This window comes from Poecilia latipinna, unplaced genomic scaffold, assembly GCF_001443285.1.
Source record: "Poecilia latipinna isolate Pla-1442-1.1 unplaced genomic scaffold, P_latipinna-1.0 Scaffold689, whole genome shotgun sequence".
Taxonomy (NCBI): Eukaryota; Metazoa; Chordata; class Actinopteri; order Cyprinodontiformes; family Poeciliidae; genus Poecilia; species Poecilia latipinna.
Window position 1 is genome coordinate 53,746 of NW_015113305.1, and position 21,176 is coordinate 74,921.

Here is a 21,176-nt window from a genome sequence, read left to right on the forward strand (position 1 = left end):
AAAAAAAAAAAAAAAAAAAAACTGGTTAATGGGTATAAAAAAAGAAGAAAAAAAAAAAAAAAAAAAAATATATATATATATATATATATATATATATATATATATATATATATATATATATATATATATTCAAATTTCTACTTGTATATATTTTAAAACACTCAACAGAAGATTTTCTTTTTGTTTAATCTTTTCCAACATTTTTCCATCTGCAGTAAAGGTATTGACATCAAAGAGGCAAAACACACGCCATACATTTTTACATTTTATTTCAAAATATTTGAAAAACATCTGAGCTTTTCCATCTACTACACATAAAATCCCAATAAATACATTGACTGTTGTAATAGTAATATTGAGAAAGCGTGAATATCTTTGCAAAGCACGATAAGATAGAGATGAATACTTATTCTTTAGTTGAAGGGAAAGGATATTTTATTCTGAAAAAAAAAGTGTCTTTGAAGGCTTTTCCTTTGAAGGCCAAGTTGAAGTTCTTGGTTTGCCAAGTTTTTATTAAAACACTGTTGCTGCGCTCTACATGTTCCTTACACTGTTCTGCTCCAGTGAGGAAACAAGGAGGTGTCTGGAAATGACTGCTGTTTCCCACAGCTCGCCTCTCATCATCCACTACAGTCACAACATACACTGAGCTGCACACGCAAACCCACACAAAACATTCACACATCCTGGTTTGCGTGCACACACACGCACACACGCACAGAATATGCATCACAATGTCTGTTCAGTGACACACTCCTGTTTCCTACAAGTACAGACACTCACACGTTCATACGTCCGCTCAGGGGATGAGGCAGTGAAAGGGCAGTGGGATGTACAGCTGTGATGGTGTGTGTCTACGACAGATCAGACTCTTTAATAAATGATGATCTGGAGGAGGAAAAATGTGTGAGTGTGTGTAAGAGTGTGTGCGATGGTGAGATGGATAGTGAAAGGTGCTTTTGTGGTCATGATTTGTTTATTCTCAAGACAAAAGCTTCCACTAAAAGTCAACGGGTGCATCTTTTAGCAATTTTAATCCCAGTTCTTAATAATGTCTCGCGGGACACCGATGAGACAAAGATCCTACAGTTGTCTAATATTTGGAAATTCGAAATACAACCAGCACCTAAAATTTCACTTTGTGGAATTAGAATTTATTTATTTATTGATTTATTTTTTTTTCTTTCCTTCATAGTTTGACAGTTTGCAGCAGAGAAGAGCTCATATTGTTTTAGTAAGCACAACACCAACAGTGTGGGTGTCCACATCTTTCTCAGCAATGTCAGAGGTTACGCTGTTGCACATTACATGTTTGATTGTTTTATTCATTGACTGAGTTGGTTTATTTATGTCATAACTGATGAAATTACCTTTAACATGAGTGATTACATTGCACTCCATCAACTCCAACTCTCTCCCCACTTTAGATTTGACAGAAATTCAAACCGCTGCAGCACACAAAGTAAGTGCCTGATCAACAAGTAGAAGATAATGGCTGCTGAATTTTCCACTAAAGTTCTAAGACCTTTTCTGTCCATTAAAATTTTCTAACAGTTTTTTTTCCCCTCTAAACACAAACACCCTTTTTCCCTTGTGATTGATAGATTAAAAGCAACAATTGCCCTTTTAGTCCTCCTTCCCTGTTGCATCTGGTACAGTAAGTACCCTGCATATTCCCTGCTAATGAACAGGTCGAACCCTCTCCATCAGACCGCTCAGCTTTTCCTTGCTCACTGCTGTGTGGGCATCTGCTGCACACTCAGGAACTGCATGTGAGCTGTGAATGTCACTGGGAAGCAATCAATGTAGTTTACAGTATTTAGAGAAATGCTTAAACTGTAATTAGAACTTTTTATTGGGGCTGGACAGTTTATACAGTTTTATTTTCAATATGAAGTTGTGTTTCTAACATGCTACAAGACACTGTTATGCTGGTTGAAATAAATACAATGATTGTGGGTTTTAATGTCCAGGGATGCCAAAGGTTGTTGGAAGAAGAAATAGGCACATCACATCACGTAACTAAAATCATAATCAAAATATTTACCAATACTATCACCGTCGCAAGATTTTCTAATATCATACTGCTTCCCACTCTTGTTAAATCATAAAGGAGCTGTGAATAATCACACTTCTTTGAAAATTGGGGTGAGCCTCACTCAGATTAAAATACTGTCTGGCCTTTACAGTCAGGCAATCACTTCAACAGAACCAATGTACAATGTGAAGTAGACTAAGATCTCAAAAAATGAGACATCGTCCCCCGAACAGTAACCACAGAAACAAAGTTACTGACATCTCTCAGTTGGGTTAAACAATCAACAATCAATTTCTAACTTTCTGGAACATCAGTTAACAAATGGAGAAAACATGGAACAATGGAAAAGCTTCCTAGGACTAGCAAGCCTACCAAAAATAACTGCAAAAGTTCAACGATGACTCATCCTGCAGGCCATAAACAAACATCAAAATCTGAAGTAGTCCAGGCCTGGTTTTAACTAAAATAACTACTCTCCACCAGAAAATCCTGCAGCTGCCAACTAATCTTAAGTGCTATAGGTTGTGCAGCAGCATAATTAATACAAACAGACCCACATTTCCAATCTGAATGCCTTATTAAGGAACAGCCTAGTCAAAGTCTGGACTTTTTTTTGTCCATTTGAGATACTGTTGCATGATTACTTAACTTACTTCTCTTAAGGAATTAAGTAATCGTTTAACTGTTGTATTCAGCATTTATTTCAAAGGCATTTTTTAAAAGTTTGATACAGCCTTTCCTTGCCCTTTTGTTATTATTGGATATTTAGAACAAAATTCAAACCATTTTAAAATGTCAGAAAGGTTTTCAAATGTGAATGTGGTTAAAAAAATCTATGTAAAAGCTTTTTTTTTTTTTTTACAAAAAATATTTCTTTATTTCTTTGCTGCTTGATTACTTCTTGGGATTTCTGCATTGAATTTTCAGCATACAACCTCTGACATCTTAACCAGAAAAATATTTTTGTTAGAAGGAATAAATAAGTAGTCCTGACTTTGGGATGACATTTTTAAAACCAGTTCTCTTGTTTGGCTTGGAACCAATAAAAGGCTTTCTTCTTTAGTTATAACCATCCAAGATTTTTTAGCAGTATAAAATTCTCTGTTGCAAAAGAAGACTTACAGCTGGTTGTTTCTCAGGATTTACCTTGAAGTAAAAGGACATTAACAAGGTTTCCCAGTAAGAGCTGGTACCAGCAGTTGCACTTTGTCAGGTTGAAGGCAGTTGGTCACGACCTTACTGTCGGGACTGAAAATGATGCTGTGTTGGCTCCTTGTTTCGTCTAGATTAATTCCTGGCTCTTCACTTTATTCCGTCTTGAATCACCATGTTCTCCCAACAGCACATTTTCTTTTCAATTGCAACCCTAATGAAAAAAGGTTGCTAAAATCATTCAAAGAATTTGCTTGTAAAACACAAAGCATTTGGAGAGAAATAGCTCACTTTTATTTCTCCTTTAAAGCTGCTGTCATATGAATCTTAAGTTGTAGATGTGGCGTTTGCATAGCAGCTTACTCTGTAATTAAGGAAAGTCAGTTTTCCCTCGACTGAATTTAACTTTTATGAAAATTATTAAAAAACATGCTGTCCCAAAACAAAGAAAATGTATTTTGTTCACAAATATTTGTTCAGCTAAATTGGCAGACATATTGATCAAACAAAAATCATTTATCTAGAGAAGGGTATTAAAAAATGACTTATGCTTCAACATTAAGAGTTAACAGTAAATAATGTACAGTTTTGTCTTCATTATTGTGTAAAGTGACTTGCGTAAATACAAAATTTACCACATTAATAAAACGAATAGATTTATAAAATGATTAAATGCCGTAACACATATTACAAAATCTGAGCTCTTTTCATCATAAATAATAATTGTTTATATAAATGAAGAACTATTAATTCCACTTCCTGACAAATGAAAAGGCTTAGGTTCAAATTAAAACTACAAGCCATTGTGTTGTGGCTTAAATATGAGTGTTACAACCAAATAAGAATATGAAAAAGTGAAATCCAGGAATAAAGTGGAGTGCAAAACTGAAAATACATTATTTAAATTCTAATAATTACAGAGCAATGACTGCAGTAATTGGTTTTTACACATCACTACCTAACTTGAATCAACCCAAAACAACCAGCATTATTTCTAAGACGCTTTTGTGTCCACACAAGCCGATTATATGCATATGTGTAACTTCCTCAGATGACTGTGGTTGCTGTTCTCCATTTTCCCCTCCTTTGTAAGTGCTCACCCCCGTATATCAACCTGAGAGATGACAGACCAGCGTGTGTGTGTGTGAACATAATTTAAGTAGTATGCGGTGAGACCTGTAGCATGGCAAGGTTGACTGATGTGTCGCGATAACTCCCAGGGTCATTACATGACAGTTAAGTTGATAGATTCCATCCACAGAGGGGTAATTCTCCATCTGACAGGCTTGCCGTCTTTTACGATGATGAAATGTGGTCCTGATGAATGCTTCCACACATTTCACCACCACTGGTCTGTTTTTAGGCTGAACAGACATTCCTATCCAAGTCATGTCAAATGAGTTGTGGATCATCAAAACTTGGGGAATACACAGTGTGAGGAAAATGAAGACGGAAGCTGTTCTCACTCATAAAATCGTCAAGACAATGCCTTGTTATGCCACTGTGGCTGTACTGTGGTTATTCCTGTCGTAGCAAACATAGACAGGCTCTCGGATCAATTGGTGCAGAATTTTTCTGCACCACAAATTCTGCACCAATTTGTGGTGCAGAAATTTTACGCCCTTTTAATGAATTATGGAAATGGCAAGAAAATGAATGCAGAGTTCAAGGTTGTATACAATATATATATATATATATATATATATATATATATATATATATATAAAATACCTGTATAATAAGTACAGGCCATGCTGTTTATTCCTAAGCTTTTCTTCTCCCATTTTCCACAGTATTTGTCACAATACTTGTTCTTCACATTTTGTGGCTTTGCTGTGATGCACTGCATTTCAAACTAACTCTGCCAAGTATGTAGCTATCAAATTGTTCAAGGATGTACAGAATGCCCTGATTGGTTGAGGGTATTCTTTTTTTAGAGCAAATAACAGACATGACCTATTGCAGAGAAACAGAAGATAACTCCTATTTTTATTTGAAAATATACCCTTAGCAGAAAATTCCGATCTTACCAAAATTGCAGCTCTTGCGGAAGCTTGTAAAAGAAACAAGAATTTTAGAAAGCATTCTGTTGACTCACAAGAAAATAAAAAAAGTGAATATCCCTCCGATTAAATCTGGCATAAAACTAATTTCAGAAAAAAGCATCATAAAGTGTAAAACATGGTTGTGGTAATGTTATGGTCTGGTGCTGCGTTGCTGCTTCAGAACTTGAGCCACTTTCTGCAATCGTATAACTGTGAAATCTGATCTCTAACAGAAAATCCTGAAAAAGAATGTCCAGCCATCATTTCATGACCTTAAGCTCAAACACACTTTTGATCCAGAGCCATAGGTTCACCCTTGAACAGCTCAAACAAATATGACAGTTCGGGGGAAAAAAAACAGAGTCTCTCTCTACATCACTGAATCGTCAAGGCGGCAGAGAATGCAGTGTTGTCCCAAGTTGACTGCATCATTTGCTGACCTGTTTGCCCACTAGTCAAATTGCTGTGGGTCCACCAGGGGGCCTGCCTTCACACATTTCAACACCAGTTGCTCAAAGGATTTCATGACCACAGAAGTCAGAGCAACAATCCTGTAATCATTTAATCCTGTGATGGTGAGCTTTTTGGGGACTGGGAAAATGGTGGCATGCTTGAAGCAGGAGGGAACCTCACAACAGCTCCATAGACTTGTAGAGGATCTGAGTGAAGAAGAGGGTGTTGAGCAGAAGAGGGACATACTATCAGGTCCTGGAGCTTTCTTGGTCCTCTGTCGTTGAAAGAGCTTATTTATATCTTCCTCAGTGATTTTTAGTGTAGGCAGGGCGTCAGAGTGGAGGGTGTTTGGGAGTTGTAAGGGTTGCAGATAATGTTTCTTTCTAAAACAGGGTTATTGGTTTCAAAAACACCCGCGTACCCACAGGGAACCATTTTCAGACTTTTTTTTTTTTTTCATTCACACAGAAACACAGAGAACGGCCCACAACACTGTTTTCACTTCCCAAGACATTTAAGTGGCACCAAAGACGGAAAATGGGAAATGCGCATAAAGCAGTCGCACGAGGTACACGATGAGCATGACAAGAAAACAAGACTGGCAAATAACAAAGTGGGGCATTGAAGAACTTTTTGCAGTAGTTTTGCAGCAGCTGCAGCACAACCACGAATATGCAATCCACCATTGTTGTTGCTGTGTATAACGCGTAGGACACATTTGGGGTAAGAGGTCAGGTTCGATGTCAAAACGTCACAAACACATGAGGGCAAAATGTTCACTCTGGAACCCGTTTTTTTCTATACCTGTTTAAAGGCCATTTCCATGGCAACGCAGGACAAAAATGTTTAAGATAGACATGTGGACTGTGTGGGAATGGGCTGTAGGATAATTGGTTGGAGGTGTGAGTTGCTGGGTTTTTTTTTTTTTTTTTAAACCATCGCAGTGTGGGTTTATGGGCATCTGGAGCCAGCAATGTCATTCAAGCTTCTCCAAACTGCTGCTGGGTCGTTAGCTGAGAAGCTGTATTTTAATCATGATCAGAAAATTACCCAGTTGATTTGTTCATTTCTTCTTTTGAGTGTATCCTACAACAGTGTATTGGAGAATCACTAATAAAAGACATATATTTATATATTTTCCAAATACTGCAGACATGTTAGCTCATCAAAAAGTCAATTTTTTCACAGGGCCATGAATGCAACATAAGATGAGTTACTCCACGCTTGTTTCTTAAAAATAGTAATTAAGATATAAAAATAAGGTCTTAGAAAGAAATAGAGACATAAATCCCATCTCAAATGGAAATCAAACTTGTGCAGAGTATGTACTTCTAGCATAACATAACCCCATACCTGTTTATCGATGCATGTCTGGACATGCCAGCTCTTCTTCTCACCTTTTGTGAGGAGAAAAAGCTTAACCCAAATGCTGCCTCATGCTTCTCCACGTCATATGCTGATTTCGGAGTTGTAAAATTACATTGGAAGTGTTTTCAGTCAAAACGGCTAATTGAACATTAGTGAGAAGGTAAAGGTTGTGGGCATTTTGAAGTTAATCATTTCTTGTGTTCCAAAGCATTTTGAATGAGTTTTTTTGGGGTCAAAAGTGACGCAAATAATTCACTCTGGATGCTCCCGTGCAGTCTAAGTTCTGGAGCACAAACTGCACATGAGAGCACAGTTTAGCCTCTGTGGCCCTGAAGCACAACACTTCTTGCGGGGGTTGATTATAATTCCATTTTAAAAGCCCTTCTTTATCTGTCCCAGCATGTGGATTGCACACTCTGCGGTGCGAAATTATGACCATGCAAAGCAAAAATGAATGCAATTTAATATTATGAATTTCAGTAGTGTGCGAAACCAAAGCGAGTCGATTTTTATGTTTCTAACATGGCATGGCTTTTAACCTTTGGACGTAATTCTGCTCACGGAGTAGACTGATTAATCAATAGAGGAAAGGCTGAGCTCGGAGAACCTGATTATTGACTTTGATTGGTAAATGAAAAGGGCTCCAACCCAAGTAAGCCAAGTACTAAAACATCCAGGGCACACACACACACAGAGACCCCCTCACACACATACACGCGCACACACATAATACATCTTTCTATCTTCACTAGGATTTTGCATTAACTTCCATTCATTTCAGTATCCTAACAGAATTTCTTCTTCTAATGGGGGCTGGGTTTTGGGCCTCATGAGGAGCAGTGGCTCCTCACAACGTAGCATTTATTTGCAAAATGGGCCTTACAAATTGCTGAAACACACACACAAAGCTACTTGCCAAAGCAAGTTGCTCTTTTTTTTTCTTACTGGTGTGTGCTGTTACAAAAAGGGAAGAAAGGGTGTGCATTGTGTCTTGCTGTCCACTTATTTTTCTGTAGTTTGTTGTATCCTTCTGTCCTATTTATGGATCATCAGGCTTTTCCCCCTTAAAGTGTACTTTGTGAATAATTAATGGTCACAGCCCATTGCACCCTTTAGACTGAGTGAAGTCTAGGACACCATGTAATTGTTTAGTGAGGGCTAAGCAAAGGTAGTCCTCTTTTCAGACATTTATCAAGAGGTAATAATGTGCTCATTTTCCTTTCCTTGCATTTAACCATACAAAATGACACAAATAAATATGTAAAGATCTAAAAAGTGTTTCACTTTACGAAAACATTTCCTTTTATATTCAGTCCTTTAACGGACAGTTGCACATACTGTATCTTCCCTTCCTGTCAGGTTTACGTTGCTGTTGCATCTGTGAGTTCTGTTGTATTCACAGTAGGCCAATAAACAAGCATACACACGCGCGTACACGGTGGAAACAGACCAAATACACAAACACACACGAGATGCGGGACTATCTCTCCTCTCAGTACCGCGGTCCATCGACCCTGTATAGCTGCTCTCAGCTGGATACATGTCATCCACAGCAGCCGTGCCTGTTAGGGGAGAGTGAGAGCTGTGGAGGCTGCAAGGGAGGTGGAAATAAATAGAATGAGTAAAAAAAGAAGAAGAAGAAAGGACAGAAGGAAAAGCAAAAAGGGGATTCAGGGAGGAAACAAATGTGAGAATCCGAAGATGAGTGCCGTGCCCTGTACGAAGCTGACTCACTGACTTAGGGAGGTCAGAAGGGATATGGGGTTTTCTGTCAGATGTTACTCTGCATAATAACTCCCTGGCAAAAGGGTCAGTAGTACATCCTGCACTTTCCTTGTATTTATTTCATTTTCAGTCATCCTTGCAGATCTGTTGCTAACCCACCATGTGTGTCCCACACATCTCTTCAAGGGGTCTGAGGTGATGCCATGTGCCAGCTGCGATCTTCTTCTAATCTTCTCAAATCTGGTAAGGTAACTAATCACTCACTGGAAACAGAAGTCTGTGCACATTGTCCCAAAACAAAGCCCTCCTGTAAAATACTAAAAAAGCTCGATTAAAAAACGAGCTGAGGCATTTACCAATCGATACCAATTTCCAGCTTACATTGACATCTGATCTTGCTTTTTTTTTTTTTCCTCAAGACTGTAACTCAAAAAAGAAACAAGCTTGCTTCAGACTGCCTGACAGAGGAAGTAGTTTTGAATCAATTAAGGAACTTTCCCAATTTATGCATCAGAGCATGTCCTGAACTTTTACATTACCTTTGATTAAACTCAAGGAGTGTATCAAAGTACACTTTGTTTATTGACGTGTGTGTTGAACTAGAATGGTGGGTGTCCTCAGTTTTAATGCATGTAATGAATAGAGAAAAAAAAGAGATTATTCCGTATTTGACCTGCCTCTCACAAGTCAGAGTTGTTTATGGAAAAACTGTCCCATTCTAAACTCTGGTGGAGTGATCTTTGTATCCCTAATTAAAACTTGTAGGAAAGGGAAAAAAAAGTATAAGACCTTTAAAATTTACTCTAAATTTTATTCCCTGCGATTTGTAATTTAGATAAACTACGATGGTACCAAGACAACTAGGCATGTGCTAGGCAATGTTTCTACATCCAATATAGAAACATTTTGTAAAAATTCATAGTATCACAGTAATACATGCTTGCTACATACGAGCACATGCTTGCTATGAAGGATTTGCTGAAAATTCCTTCTGCAAGCGATCGTCCACTGTTGCTACTTGCTCGTTCAGGAGGAGAGATGGCTGCAAGTTAATGACTCGTTGCAATCCGCTGGGAAAACGTTTTAAAATAATAAACGGAACTTCACTGAACTTCTTGATAAAAAGGATTAACTGGAATTTATTTTTGTTGAATTGAATTGACTTTTTGTAAAGCGAATGGAATGTAAAGATTTTTAATATATTTGTTAATAATATATTTTTGTGATTTTTGGTGACCTGGAGAGAAGGCTACAAATTATATTTAAACCTTACGATAGTTTCAGATGGCCTTTGGTGCGTGAACTTAATTCTACACTGCAATCCATAAAATAAAATTACTTATCAAACAAAAAATGATTTAGAAATGGTGCTCCATTCAGAGTAGCTTAGGAAGGAGAAAGTTTAATTGGAAAATGAGATCAGTCATTTTTATAGATTTACTGGCTTAATAAAGACAAAGAAGTATTTGCAATTGAATAAAGAGGCTCACGCACACCAAAGCTGCTGTGATTTATATTCAGCAGTACAGTAGAGAGTAGTGAAAAAAAATTGTTGGTCTTTGAAATGGATTTCTGTTGATTTGATTTCATACAGTGTTGTTTCTCTCAACCCACTTGCTTTTGCACCTTCAATAAGGTAATAATGAAGCAAACATTCAATTTCCTTGAAAACCTTAGGGGCAATGATAAAAATAATGTTACATATTGTTTGGCAATCTTTTTAGGACATTACTTGTAGAAGATGCAATTTGGAATAATAATCATACGGTCGGTAAGGCATTAGAGGAAACACTTAATACAGATCCACCTTCCATGGAGAACATCATTTTTTTTATAAGTAAATATTTTCTCAATCCCTTGACTGCTCGTTTTGACTTGTTCTTCTCTCATAATACTTTTGGCCTCTCGTGTTTAATTGTACCTAATGTGAAAAAAAATTAAAAAGGCCATTACAGCCAAAAGCCATTTCTTATTAGTTTTTTTTTTTCTTTCTTTCTTTTTTTTCCAAGAGAAAGCATGACTGCTACTCTTGAGTGTGTTAGCAGAGTTAGCTAATGTTAATTAATTAACAGAATGATGGTTCTTTGAGTTTTGAAAGTCATCCAATCAATATAATTATTAAAATAATTATCACTTTCAAAACGATCCCAAATTGTCTATTAGAAACATTATACTTTTCTCGAAAGAAGGTGAGAGAGTCTTTGTTCTTGTTTAATGAAATCCCAGTAATCATCCTGTAAAATGCTTCCTGTTCTGTATCTTAATGTAGACAGATCACTCATATTTAGATTAAAAAGAAACTCTGAAGGTCATGTCAAAACTGTAAAAGCTGCCATCTTCAGACACTGTGATATTTGCATCTTTTTTTTTTTTTGCTGGTATTTAAGTTAGACATTTCTTCCTCATAGTGAAATGTAATAGTGGAAGCCACGAGATCTGACTCGTATCCAAAATTTGGTCATTCCAGCATCTTGTTTAGAAGTTTCTTTATCCTTTTTATCTTTCAGATTAACTTTGCTATGCACAGACAAAATGTCTCTTCATAAATTCTTCAGTCTGCTGCACTATGGTGTACTATAGACTTCTTCATAGTGGTACATTTTCAAATGTTTTGTCAAAATCTTTAGTGCCGGGTAAATGACCTAAATGCAGGACTGTAGGAAGTCAGGTACATCATCCCTTGAACTGAATTTTACAGGAAAACATCTAAAGTATTGAGGGACTCAGGGGAATAATTACAACTGGCTACAAGGGGGTTGATTGGAAGCAGAAACCCACCCTGTGTTTGAATTGTAGTGATCCTCCGTTCCCATTTGTGGCACCGTGTGCAGATTTCCGCTCCTCACTTTGAATCAAGGATTTACATGACTATGTAAAAAAAACCAGTGAACCATTTACAGAGGTAATATATTCTAGTCATATAATGAATTTGACAAATACTGTCAATGGCATGGTAAAGATAAAATACTTTTGTGTAATTGGATATTTACAGCTGGGCTTACATATCAGATTTTTTTATATACACTGCTCAAAAAAATAAAGGGAACACTCAAATAACACATCCTAGATCTGAATGAATGAAATATTCTCATTGAATACTTTGTTCTGTACAAAGTTGAATGTGCTGACAACAAAATCACACAAAAATCATCAATGGAAATCAAATTTATTAACCAATGGAGGCCTGGATTTGGAGCCACACACAAAATTAAAGTGAAATGTTCCCTTTATTTTTTTGAGCAGTATATATATCTTAGATTAACGGATTAAACAAGAGGTGGGAAATGATGGGCAGCAAAGCTGTTGAAACTCAGCCTTAATTGAGCCATAAGCTGTGCTCAGCAGCATCAGATTTTGTTGGCCGTATTGTTGTCAGATAGCATCTTTCATGGTAAAATCCATTCAGTCCTCACACTCTAATTATGCAGGGGAGAGTGGGAGTAATAAATATTACACACACACACACACACACACAGATACATGCACACATGAACTGTAAAACATAAAACTTCATGGGCAAGGAGAGAAATTTTCAGAGGGAGATCAGATTAGCGGAGCTTCTCTGATCTGTGGCATGAGAATACTGGGCTCATGTATCAACCAGCCATCTAAGCTGGCGTATCCTGTCACAACCAGAGGCACACACACACAACTAAAATATGCAATCACATACACACGCCGTACAAAAAGTTTTTGTGAGTGATGCAATAGGGCAGGAGCTCGGGAGAACCTCTAAGCAATTTGATATCCCTACACGGCTGAGTTTTTGCTGTGAGGCACGAATGTCTTTGAGCCGTTGTTAACAATGTCCTCAAACCCCACCACAGGTCTGATGCTTCATTGTACTAATAGCAATTTATTGTGAAATCTGTGTAATAATTGGGATTTTTTTTACCTCCTTTTCCTGCTCTCCCTTTTACCGTCAAGGAGACCTGATGGCCAGATGGTTTGCCCCTTCATGTGTGGTCCAGTTCAACACTTCCTGACCATTCCATGGGCCACAAGACGACGCCAACATCCACGGCCACAGCTTGACTCAAACCCTCTGCGTTTTCTGCTCCTCCTTTTTTGCCCCTCACCCCCAGCATCAATCTCTGCCCTCTTGCTCTCCCCCGCTTCGACCTCTGCTTCTGCTCTCACCTCGCATTTTGACAATCCAAGTCCTCCCTGAGCCCAACATGGTGTCCCACCTTCCCTCTTTAGTTTTTGTCATGATGTGTCAAGGCGCCCTGCTGGCAGAACCACCTCTGTCCCGCCGTGAGATCCGCATCGAGGGCGACCTGGTGCTCGGCGGCCTGTTTCCAGTGCACGAGAAAGGGGCTGGGATGGAAGAGTGTGGGCGCGTGAATGAAGACAGAGGGATCCAGAGGCTGGAGGCCATGCTGTTCGCCATAGACAGAATCAACATGGACAGCACCGTGCTGCCGGGCGTCTCCCTTGGGGTGCACATTCTTGACACCTGCTCAAGAGATACGTATGCGTTAGAGCAGGTGGGTGAGCTCAATTACTTTAAAAAAAAAAATAAAAATCAGCATAAGTGCATAAGTGGATGTTCCTGGGCATGGTTTGAACACAGGTTCTGCCTCTATGCTGATAAATAGTCAGCATGCATCCTGTGTGTAGATTCTGGCGTTTTCAGTTGCATCAGTTGACAGCTGAAAATAAACACACACAAAAAAAGAGAGATCATAGTCAGCATGCATCCTGTGTGTAGATTCTGGCGTTTTCAGTTGCATCAGTTGACAGCTGAAAATAAACACACACAAAAAAAGAGAGATCTGAAAAACAGTGCAACAAATCCAATTTGAACTGAGAAAAACAGGGATAATTAGAACTACATATTCAAGTGTTCTATAACTCGCTTATTTGAAATTTCATCAGAAATGGGCCAAAGATCTTGTCTCTGAAGATAAACGTTAATGCTTGAAAGAGGCAGACTTGAAGCTATTTTCCGTTAGGAAAATGAACCAAAATACAAGAAAGATTACTGCACTTTGCCTCCAGGAACTGTTATCTTTTAATAAAAAGACTGTATATTATCTTGGCACATCCTCATGCATGTATTAAACAAGCTTCAGACTCATTCATGAAAAACGTGGATTCTTGACATTTAGTTGCTCGGATTTGGTGGCACATTCATAGCTAAACAAATATATTTCACCACACTACCTTTGCTAAAATTTTCACACCCCTTTAACTTTTTCAAAATGTGTTATGTTAAAGCCACATGGGAATTTTAAGTATAATCAATATTCAGATTTTTTTTACTGAGTCATGACATTCTAGCACATGTATGCTTTGATCGTAAGCTATTCCCTTGTAGCGAAGGCTGTAATCTCAAGTATTTTACAGTCTCTAACAGATTTCTTCCAGAGTTTATATGCTTAGCTCAGTCCATCTACTTTTCAACAAATCGGCCTCCCTGTTCCTACTGCAGAGAAGCATCCCCAAAGCACATTGTTGCTGTCACTGTTTCACAATGGGGGTGTTATGTTCAGGATGATTTACAGTGTTGCTTTTTTCATCATTGTTGTTTTTTTTTGTTTTTTGTTTTTTTTTCCATTTTAGTCTCAACTGTTCAGAACAACTTATTTCACATTTTTGCCTCATCCTTTTCATGGCTTTTGAGAAACATTAAATAGGACTTTTTAGGACTATCTTTCAGTAATTGGCTTCTTCTTGTCACTCTTCTGTAATGGCTGGATTGTGGACAACTAGTAATTGTCCTGTTTGCTAATTTTTCAACCTGATAAACAAATAACATGAATGTAAGAGATGTATTGATTGCGATTTGACCACTTTTTCATCAGTCATGTCTTTTATTAGAGTATAGACATCTCATCTGTTCTGTTAGTTTTCTGGATATGAGCTTGTGTCCCAGCTGTCCTTTGCATTTTTAATTCAAAAATACATTTTTGCAACTCTACTACTCTACATTTTCCTTTCTCTTAACAAGGATACATTACATTGTGCTGGACCACAAAATCCCAATAAAATATATTGAAGTCTGTGGTTGTAATATGATAAAATGTGAAAAAGTTCAAGGGGTTCTTCTGCCAGGCACTTGTTCTGTTACTGTTATTCCAGAGGTATCTAATTTGAATCACGGACCTCTGTACTGAGGAAAACATTGAAAGCCCTGAACATATATTGATAATCGTTTGTTCAAAGAGATGGAAACCCATTTTTAAACGATTTCCAGGCTCTGGAGTTTGTGAGAGCCTCCCTGACCAAGGTGGACGACACAGAGTTCATCTGTCCTGATGGGTCTTACGCGCTGCAGGACGACAACCCTCTTGCCATCGCAGGAGTCATTGGAGGATCCTATAGCAGTGTTTCCATACAGGTATAACATTTACTAATATTAACAACATATTCAACACTTGGCCCCACATTACATCTTTGTGAGCACCTTCCTGATTTTATTTTTTTCTTTTGCATATGAACTTAAGGGTTTGGAAGGGTCCGGCTACCGTGGTCTGATTGTGTGTTAGTTAGCGTGCACATGCATATTTCTTTGAATCAAGTTCAGTCAGCATGTTCGTCTGTGTTTCCCTAACTCCTGTTGCTCTTGTCACAGAGCTGGGTGATTTACATAGTTTAGCATAAAACCTTTTTCTCTCTTTCTCCTCTGTGACTGCACAAAAGCCTCCTCCTATCAGTTCTGAAATCCCTAATCTGAGCAACTGTCTTTCAGTCTCACCCATTTCTTTTTCTCTCTCTCTCTCTCTCTCTCTCTCTCTCTCCTGTTTTATGCATTGGTCTTTTCATGTACTTCAAATCTTTGCTTTGTTCTGTTTCATTGTGGGTTGTCTTTATGTGCATCCACAGGCATTCCCCTTGGCTATTGGGGAAGAGATCAGTGTATGCTGACCTCAGCCCCCTTCTCCTCCTCCGTCCTGGGGCAGTCATTGTCAACATTTTCGCTCTGCCTCTTGTCCTTCCTTACCCATTATTATACCTTGTCTCCTTTCACCTTATTCTTGTTCCCCCTTCTTTTTGCTTTTACCATTTTTAACATCTGTTTTTAGGTGTGAGTGTGATTCACAGGACCTTAACGCTGCCCTACTTTCTGATCTCCGTCCTTTAAAGATTAGCTAGCTACGCCTCTCTGCTTGGCCAGTGTGTCTCTTGCTTTTTAATGAAGTCATATGGAATTATTTTATGTTGAACCATGCAGTTCAATGCCTGGAAGGTATTTACCGAGCAGTCATCGTTATTCCCCTTCATTTATGTGTGTGGATGCATCTTAGTTTGTGTGTGCTGATGTTCGTGTGCCCGTGTTGGAGTCTGAGCCACATCCAGGTATTACTCATTTTATGTTTCCCTAAATATATTTATACACAGTCACATCATGCATATTTTTACTGGCAGAAATAATTATGTCTACTTAGCCTAAAGTTACCCCATTTTTAGCATGAAGACATAATTATTTTAAGTTCAAGTTTAGAACAAGGATTGACAAGAATCGCTCAATGCGACATCTTCTGAAATCATAAGTGTGCCTATGTGTTTTGATGCTTTGTCACTCCACTGCTCTGTTTTTCCTCTTTCCATTTTCTCACAGTCAACCTGTTTCCACATTATTACTATCTTCCCTCCCTGCTTGCTCCCAAGAATAAAGCGAAGTGAACTCGCCGTGTCCCCTCAGATAAACCGTGTTGGTAGATGTTGTCGCTGTCTGGTGGCACCTGACAGAGCAATCCAGTTGCACTTCTAAGTGTGACCTTTAGTGACAATTAAGTCAACACCGTTCGTTGCTGTTAAACTCATAAAACCTTCCTAGATGGCTAAAAGCAGGCATCAGTGTGACTGTGGCAGTGTGTCTAAGAGTGTTTGCGTGGATTTCAACCTGTGTGCCGTCTACTGAGCTGTGTTATTAGTCTAATAGGATTTTGACATGTTGTCAAAACAGCTCATCAACTGCACCATGAATGAGATACAGAAAAACCTAGAGCAATGCACTCTGGAAGGATTAGACTGAAGAAAGCGCAACGTTTCTGTGTAGTTTGTTGATTTGTGCGTGCAGGTTTATGATGTATATTAATGAGTCTGTCAGGATGAGCGTGCGTAGCAGCTGTGTTTGCATTGTTTGCGTTTGATCATGTGTTGGGATTTATGGAGAGAGCATGACTAGATTCCAATCGTCATGAAAGGAATATGTTATGGACACCATAAACCTTTTAATGATCTCTGTGTCTGTTTTATGGATGCTGCACAGCACCGGTGCCAGCATCCTGCAACTTTTAGATGCATCTCTTTTCCAACATACCTTAGTCAAATGAATTAATTCCCTCATCAGCATGCCATTCAGCTCTGCAGAGGACTGGTAATGAACTATTGATTTGATTCAGGTGTGTTGGAGAAGGGACCCATCTAAAAGTTGCAGGATGGAAGCTCTCAGGTTCTAGAGTTGGGCGTCCCCGCTCTACAGTTATGTTTAAGTTTCTGCATAGGACGGGAGTTTTGTGAACGGAATAAAATTGAATTTAATTTTGAAATTGGAAACAGTATTCAGTGGGTAACCCAAGTAACAACATAAAAAATGAGAAAATAAAAGATAGAATAAAGCAAAAACACGAAGCAAACTGCACAAAAATATATTTCCAACTATTTCATTAACAGGTCAGGAGAGAATTGGGATTAAATGTGCTCTTATTCTCACCTCTTGGCCAGAGGACATCAGTTATACTATTGATTAAAGATTCATTTTGATTAATTCCAAAATTTGAATAACACAGAAGTAACAACCGAGTGACATTTACTGAATATCTAACATCGTCCTCTTCCTAAAGGAAATCCAGACCTTCTCCGGGAAGGTCTGGATTTCCACAGTTTTGACTCCACACGTAGAAATCAAAAACATTTTGAGTAATGCACACAAGAAGTGTTTTGAAGCTGGAAACGCCTCTTCAATTAGGATTCTGCTCCTCTACCAAAACCATGCTTTGAATATTTCACAGCAATTGATTATTTTCTTTGCTCTGAGCAAAACTTGTGCTGTTTAGAAGTTCACTAAATCAGCAAATTTCATTATTACAATATTTACCGCAATGCTTGTTTATGCTTAAAGCTGCTGTCACACTATTACCTATCTTGCCATGTATGCTGGCATATTTAAAAACTGTATTAGCATGTATAAACATGAGGAAATGAAGGGGATTTTATAGAACAGCAAGTCCTGTTACCTCTTTGAAGTGTGTATTTCTCTTTTGAAATTCTCCCGTCATTGGCGCGTTATCATACGGGCGAAGAGGCTCATGACTCAGGGCAACAGAACTTGGTGGATGGGACTAGAAGGGGAAAAAGACTTATCCATCAAGAAGGATATTCATTATTTTATCAAATAATTGTTTTTCATTTTGTATTTTATTTAATCTACTACAGATCTGGATAAAACAAAAAATCACATAGATTTTCTTTGTTCTTACTAGATCAATATGTTATATGATATTTTAGGCCATCTAAGAACAAAATTTCAGTACTTCATGCATGTCCCAAAAATATTAGATAAATTATTCTGAAAGTAGGTCAAGCCATCACTTTTATGTTCTGTTTCAAATGTTCTGCATGACGTGGTGAGTAAATCTTCATCAGCAGAGAGAGAATCTTCATTATGTAGTGTGAGATTAATATAAGTAATGTTATTACTAGGCCATTGCTGACGTATTCAAGCAGAAGTTGTCTGAATGCTAAAGTGATGGTACATATGCCGAATGTGCGTCAAAGGTGGCTGTGTGAATTCGATACTCCTCGGCTCAGTTTTTTGTGAATACATCACAGTGGATTTATGCAAATGCCCCATGAACTTTGTGAATAACCTAAGTGTTCATACTTTATCTCCCATTTTAAAATACATCATACCTTTTTTAAATTTGATTCTAGTGTAATATATTGGCCCTCAGTGGAAAACACTTCACAGCTTTACAACGGTGCATAAAAACGTAAAATGCATTGAGTGAACTGTTTCTTTAGGTTAACAGAACAAAGCTGACTCAAAAGAAACTGGCTCCATTGTTGACACCTCACCAAGACATCTTTGATGTAAATGAATTTTATTTAAAAAAAAAAAACTGTTTCCCTCATGGGTTTGCATTATCATTTGTTGGAAAAAAAAAAATCATGGATAGAGAATGACAAAATGTGTGATTCATTTGGCAAATTTGTGTAGTATGTTATAAAAGGTTTCCTGTGATTTATGCCTTATTCTACTGTCTATCCTTGCAGGTTGCCAATCTTCTCAGGCTCTTTCAGATCCCTCAGATAAGCTATGCTTCAACGAGTGCCAAGCTCAGCGACAAGACCCGCTATGATTACTTTGCCCGCACTGTGCCACCTGACTTCTACCAGGCCAAAGCCATGGCAGAGATCCTCCGCTTCTTTAACTGGACATACGTGTCCACTGTGGCGTCAGAGGGAGATTACGGTGAAACTGGTATAGAGGCCTTCGAACAGGAAGCACGAATGAGGAACATCTGCATTGCCACTTCAGAGAAGGTAATGAAAGAAACAAAAATAGCTTAGAGTCCAAATCTTAAATCGTCACTGCACCAAAAAGACTCACTGAGGTGCTAGATTTATAAGTTTCTCGTATTTTTCCTTTATGGCTTATCTCCTGTTCTTCTGAATTGGGGTTAAAATTACTGTGTTATCAGTGCTGAGGCAGAAAATAAAAGCTTATCTCTAAGAATTCTTTATGAGTGCTTTCCCAGTCCCATTTTCTTATGTCATTTACGACAGAAGTGAATAATAGCGTGAGACTGTTAAGCACATTTTCTTGCTTGTTTTTCTCCATTAAATGATGATGATCACAGATTGCAAATAGCATTAGAATGGAAGAAGCATTTTGGGGGCTTTTTTTCACTCCATAATCCCCCGTTTTTCTCCAGGTGGGACGTTCGAATGCTAAGAAGTCTTACGAGGCCGTAATCCGTCAACTCTTCCAGAAGCCAAACGCCCACGTGGCCGTCCTTTTCCTGCGCAGTGATGATGCCAGAGAGCTGATTGCAGCTGCCGCCAGGCTTAACACCTCTTTCATTTGGGTGGCTAGTGATGGCTGGGGCGCACAGGAGAGCATTGTCAAGGGAAATGAAATAACTGCTGAAGGGGCTATCACACTTGAACTGGCGGCAAACCCTATACCAGATTTCAACCGCTATTTCCTGAGTCTGGACCCTGTCAAAAACCACCGGAATCCCTGGTTCAGGGACTTCTGGGAGCAGCGGTTCCAGTGCTCCTTGGGAGCTGGAGGCTTAGGCCTCGGGGGAACACCTCTTCCGCTGTGCGACAAAAACTTATCGGTGGACCAGAGGTATTTCGAGCCAGAGTCCAAGATCATGTTTGTGGTGAATGCAGTGTACGCCATGGCCCATGCCCTCCACAACATGCAGCGGAGCCTGTGCTTGAACACCACCAAGCTGTGCGACAGCATGAAGGCCCTGGATGGGCGCAGACTCTACAGGGATTACATTCTTAATGTCAGCTTCACAGGTAAGTGAGCAAGAGCATGGTGAAGAGAGTGTCGAGTTCCAGATAAGGTGGTGAGAGTGGATGAAGCGAAGAGAGAAGCAAATGTTGGAGAGGAAGGATACAAGATAAGAAGAAGTAGACAGGAATGCGAGTGTAGTGTCTGCTTAACGGCCGTCTAATGAACGCATGGCTGTTGTCCATCTTCTACGCCACAGAACATGAAAAGTACTGAAACAGATCCTCTTAATTGCTATGTATTGTCAGAGCCAGCTTGCCATTGACACCTTTTACCCATGCGTAATTGATACGACACTACAAAGTTGCTTTGAGGAATGAGAGCTGCAGTTAATCCATGAGCCATATTCTTCTCTCTTACACTAATGAGATTGTGTGTGTGTTATAATAGCTCCTATAGCATGCAGCTTGTCTGTCTGTCAGTCTCTGAAGAGTCGAGAGAGAGGAGACAGAGGATTGGCTTGACTGACAGATCACGCACAAAGGAAGTGTTATAAATAAACTGCTGCATCTCAGGGACTGACACAGGTTTAGAGGTGCTTATTCCCCCACCAACCGTGACCAGAAGCAGACTTCAAAACACCCTGGCAAACAACATTAACAGCGGCTTTGCCATGGGACATTGGGGAGAGTGAGCAGGAGGGATGGAAAGAGGACGAGGGAATGGCATCATCCATGAAGGTTTGGGGAGAGAGAGGGGCTTACAGATAAGACTGACAGGCAGACTAAAATGAGAAGAGAGAGTTTGGGGTAAGGTGAAAAGAAGTGAGAGAAGAAGTAGTGAGGAGAGAAGCGAGGAGTGAACAAACAAGAGCTGCAGCGGATCCTGAGTGGGAAATAATGCGTCAGCTGAAGAACACGGTTTTATTTGAAATGTTCCCATCATGAAAATGTGGGTAAGTAAAAAAATA

The 21,176-nt window shown here is 38.8% G+C and overlaps 1 protein-coding gene across 4 annotated transcripts in view; it reads left to right on the top strand.

The window, feature by feature from the left end:
- grm3 (glutamate receptor, metabotropic 3) overlaps nucleotides 1-21,176 on the top strand; it is a 48,585-nt gene that overhangs the window by 12,413 nt on the left and 14,996 nt on the right. For 2 of the 4 annotated variants that reach the window (XM_015044712.1, XM_015044711.1), the window contains 5 exons: nucleotides 8,968-9,024; nucleotides 12,709-13,271; nucleotides 14,984-15,127; nucleotides 19,009-19,278; nucleotides 19,671-20,271. In XM_015044712.1, coding sequence (XP_014900198.1) covers nucleotides 12,960-13,271; nucleotides 14,984-15,127; nucleotides 19,009-19,278; nucleotides 19,671-20,271 — 1,327 coding nt within the window. In that variant the 5' untranslated portion in view covers nucleotides 8,968-9,024; nucleotides 12,709-12,959. The remainder of the gene's footprint in view (nucleotides 1-8,967; nucleotides 9,025-12,708; nucleotides 13,272-14,983; nucleotides 15,128-19,008; nucleotides 19,279-19,670; nucleotides 20,272-21,176) is intronic. The other 2 variants (XM_015044713.1, XM_015044714.1) reach the window with 2 other exon arrangements.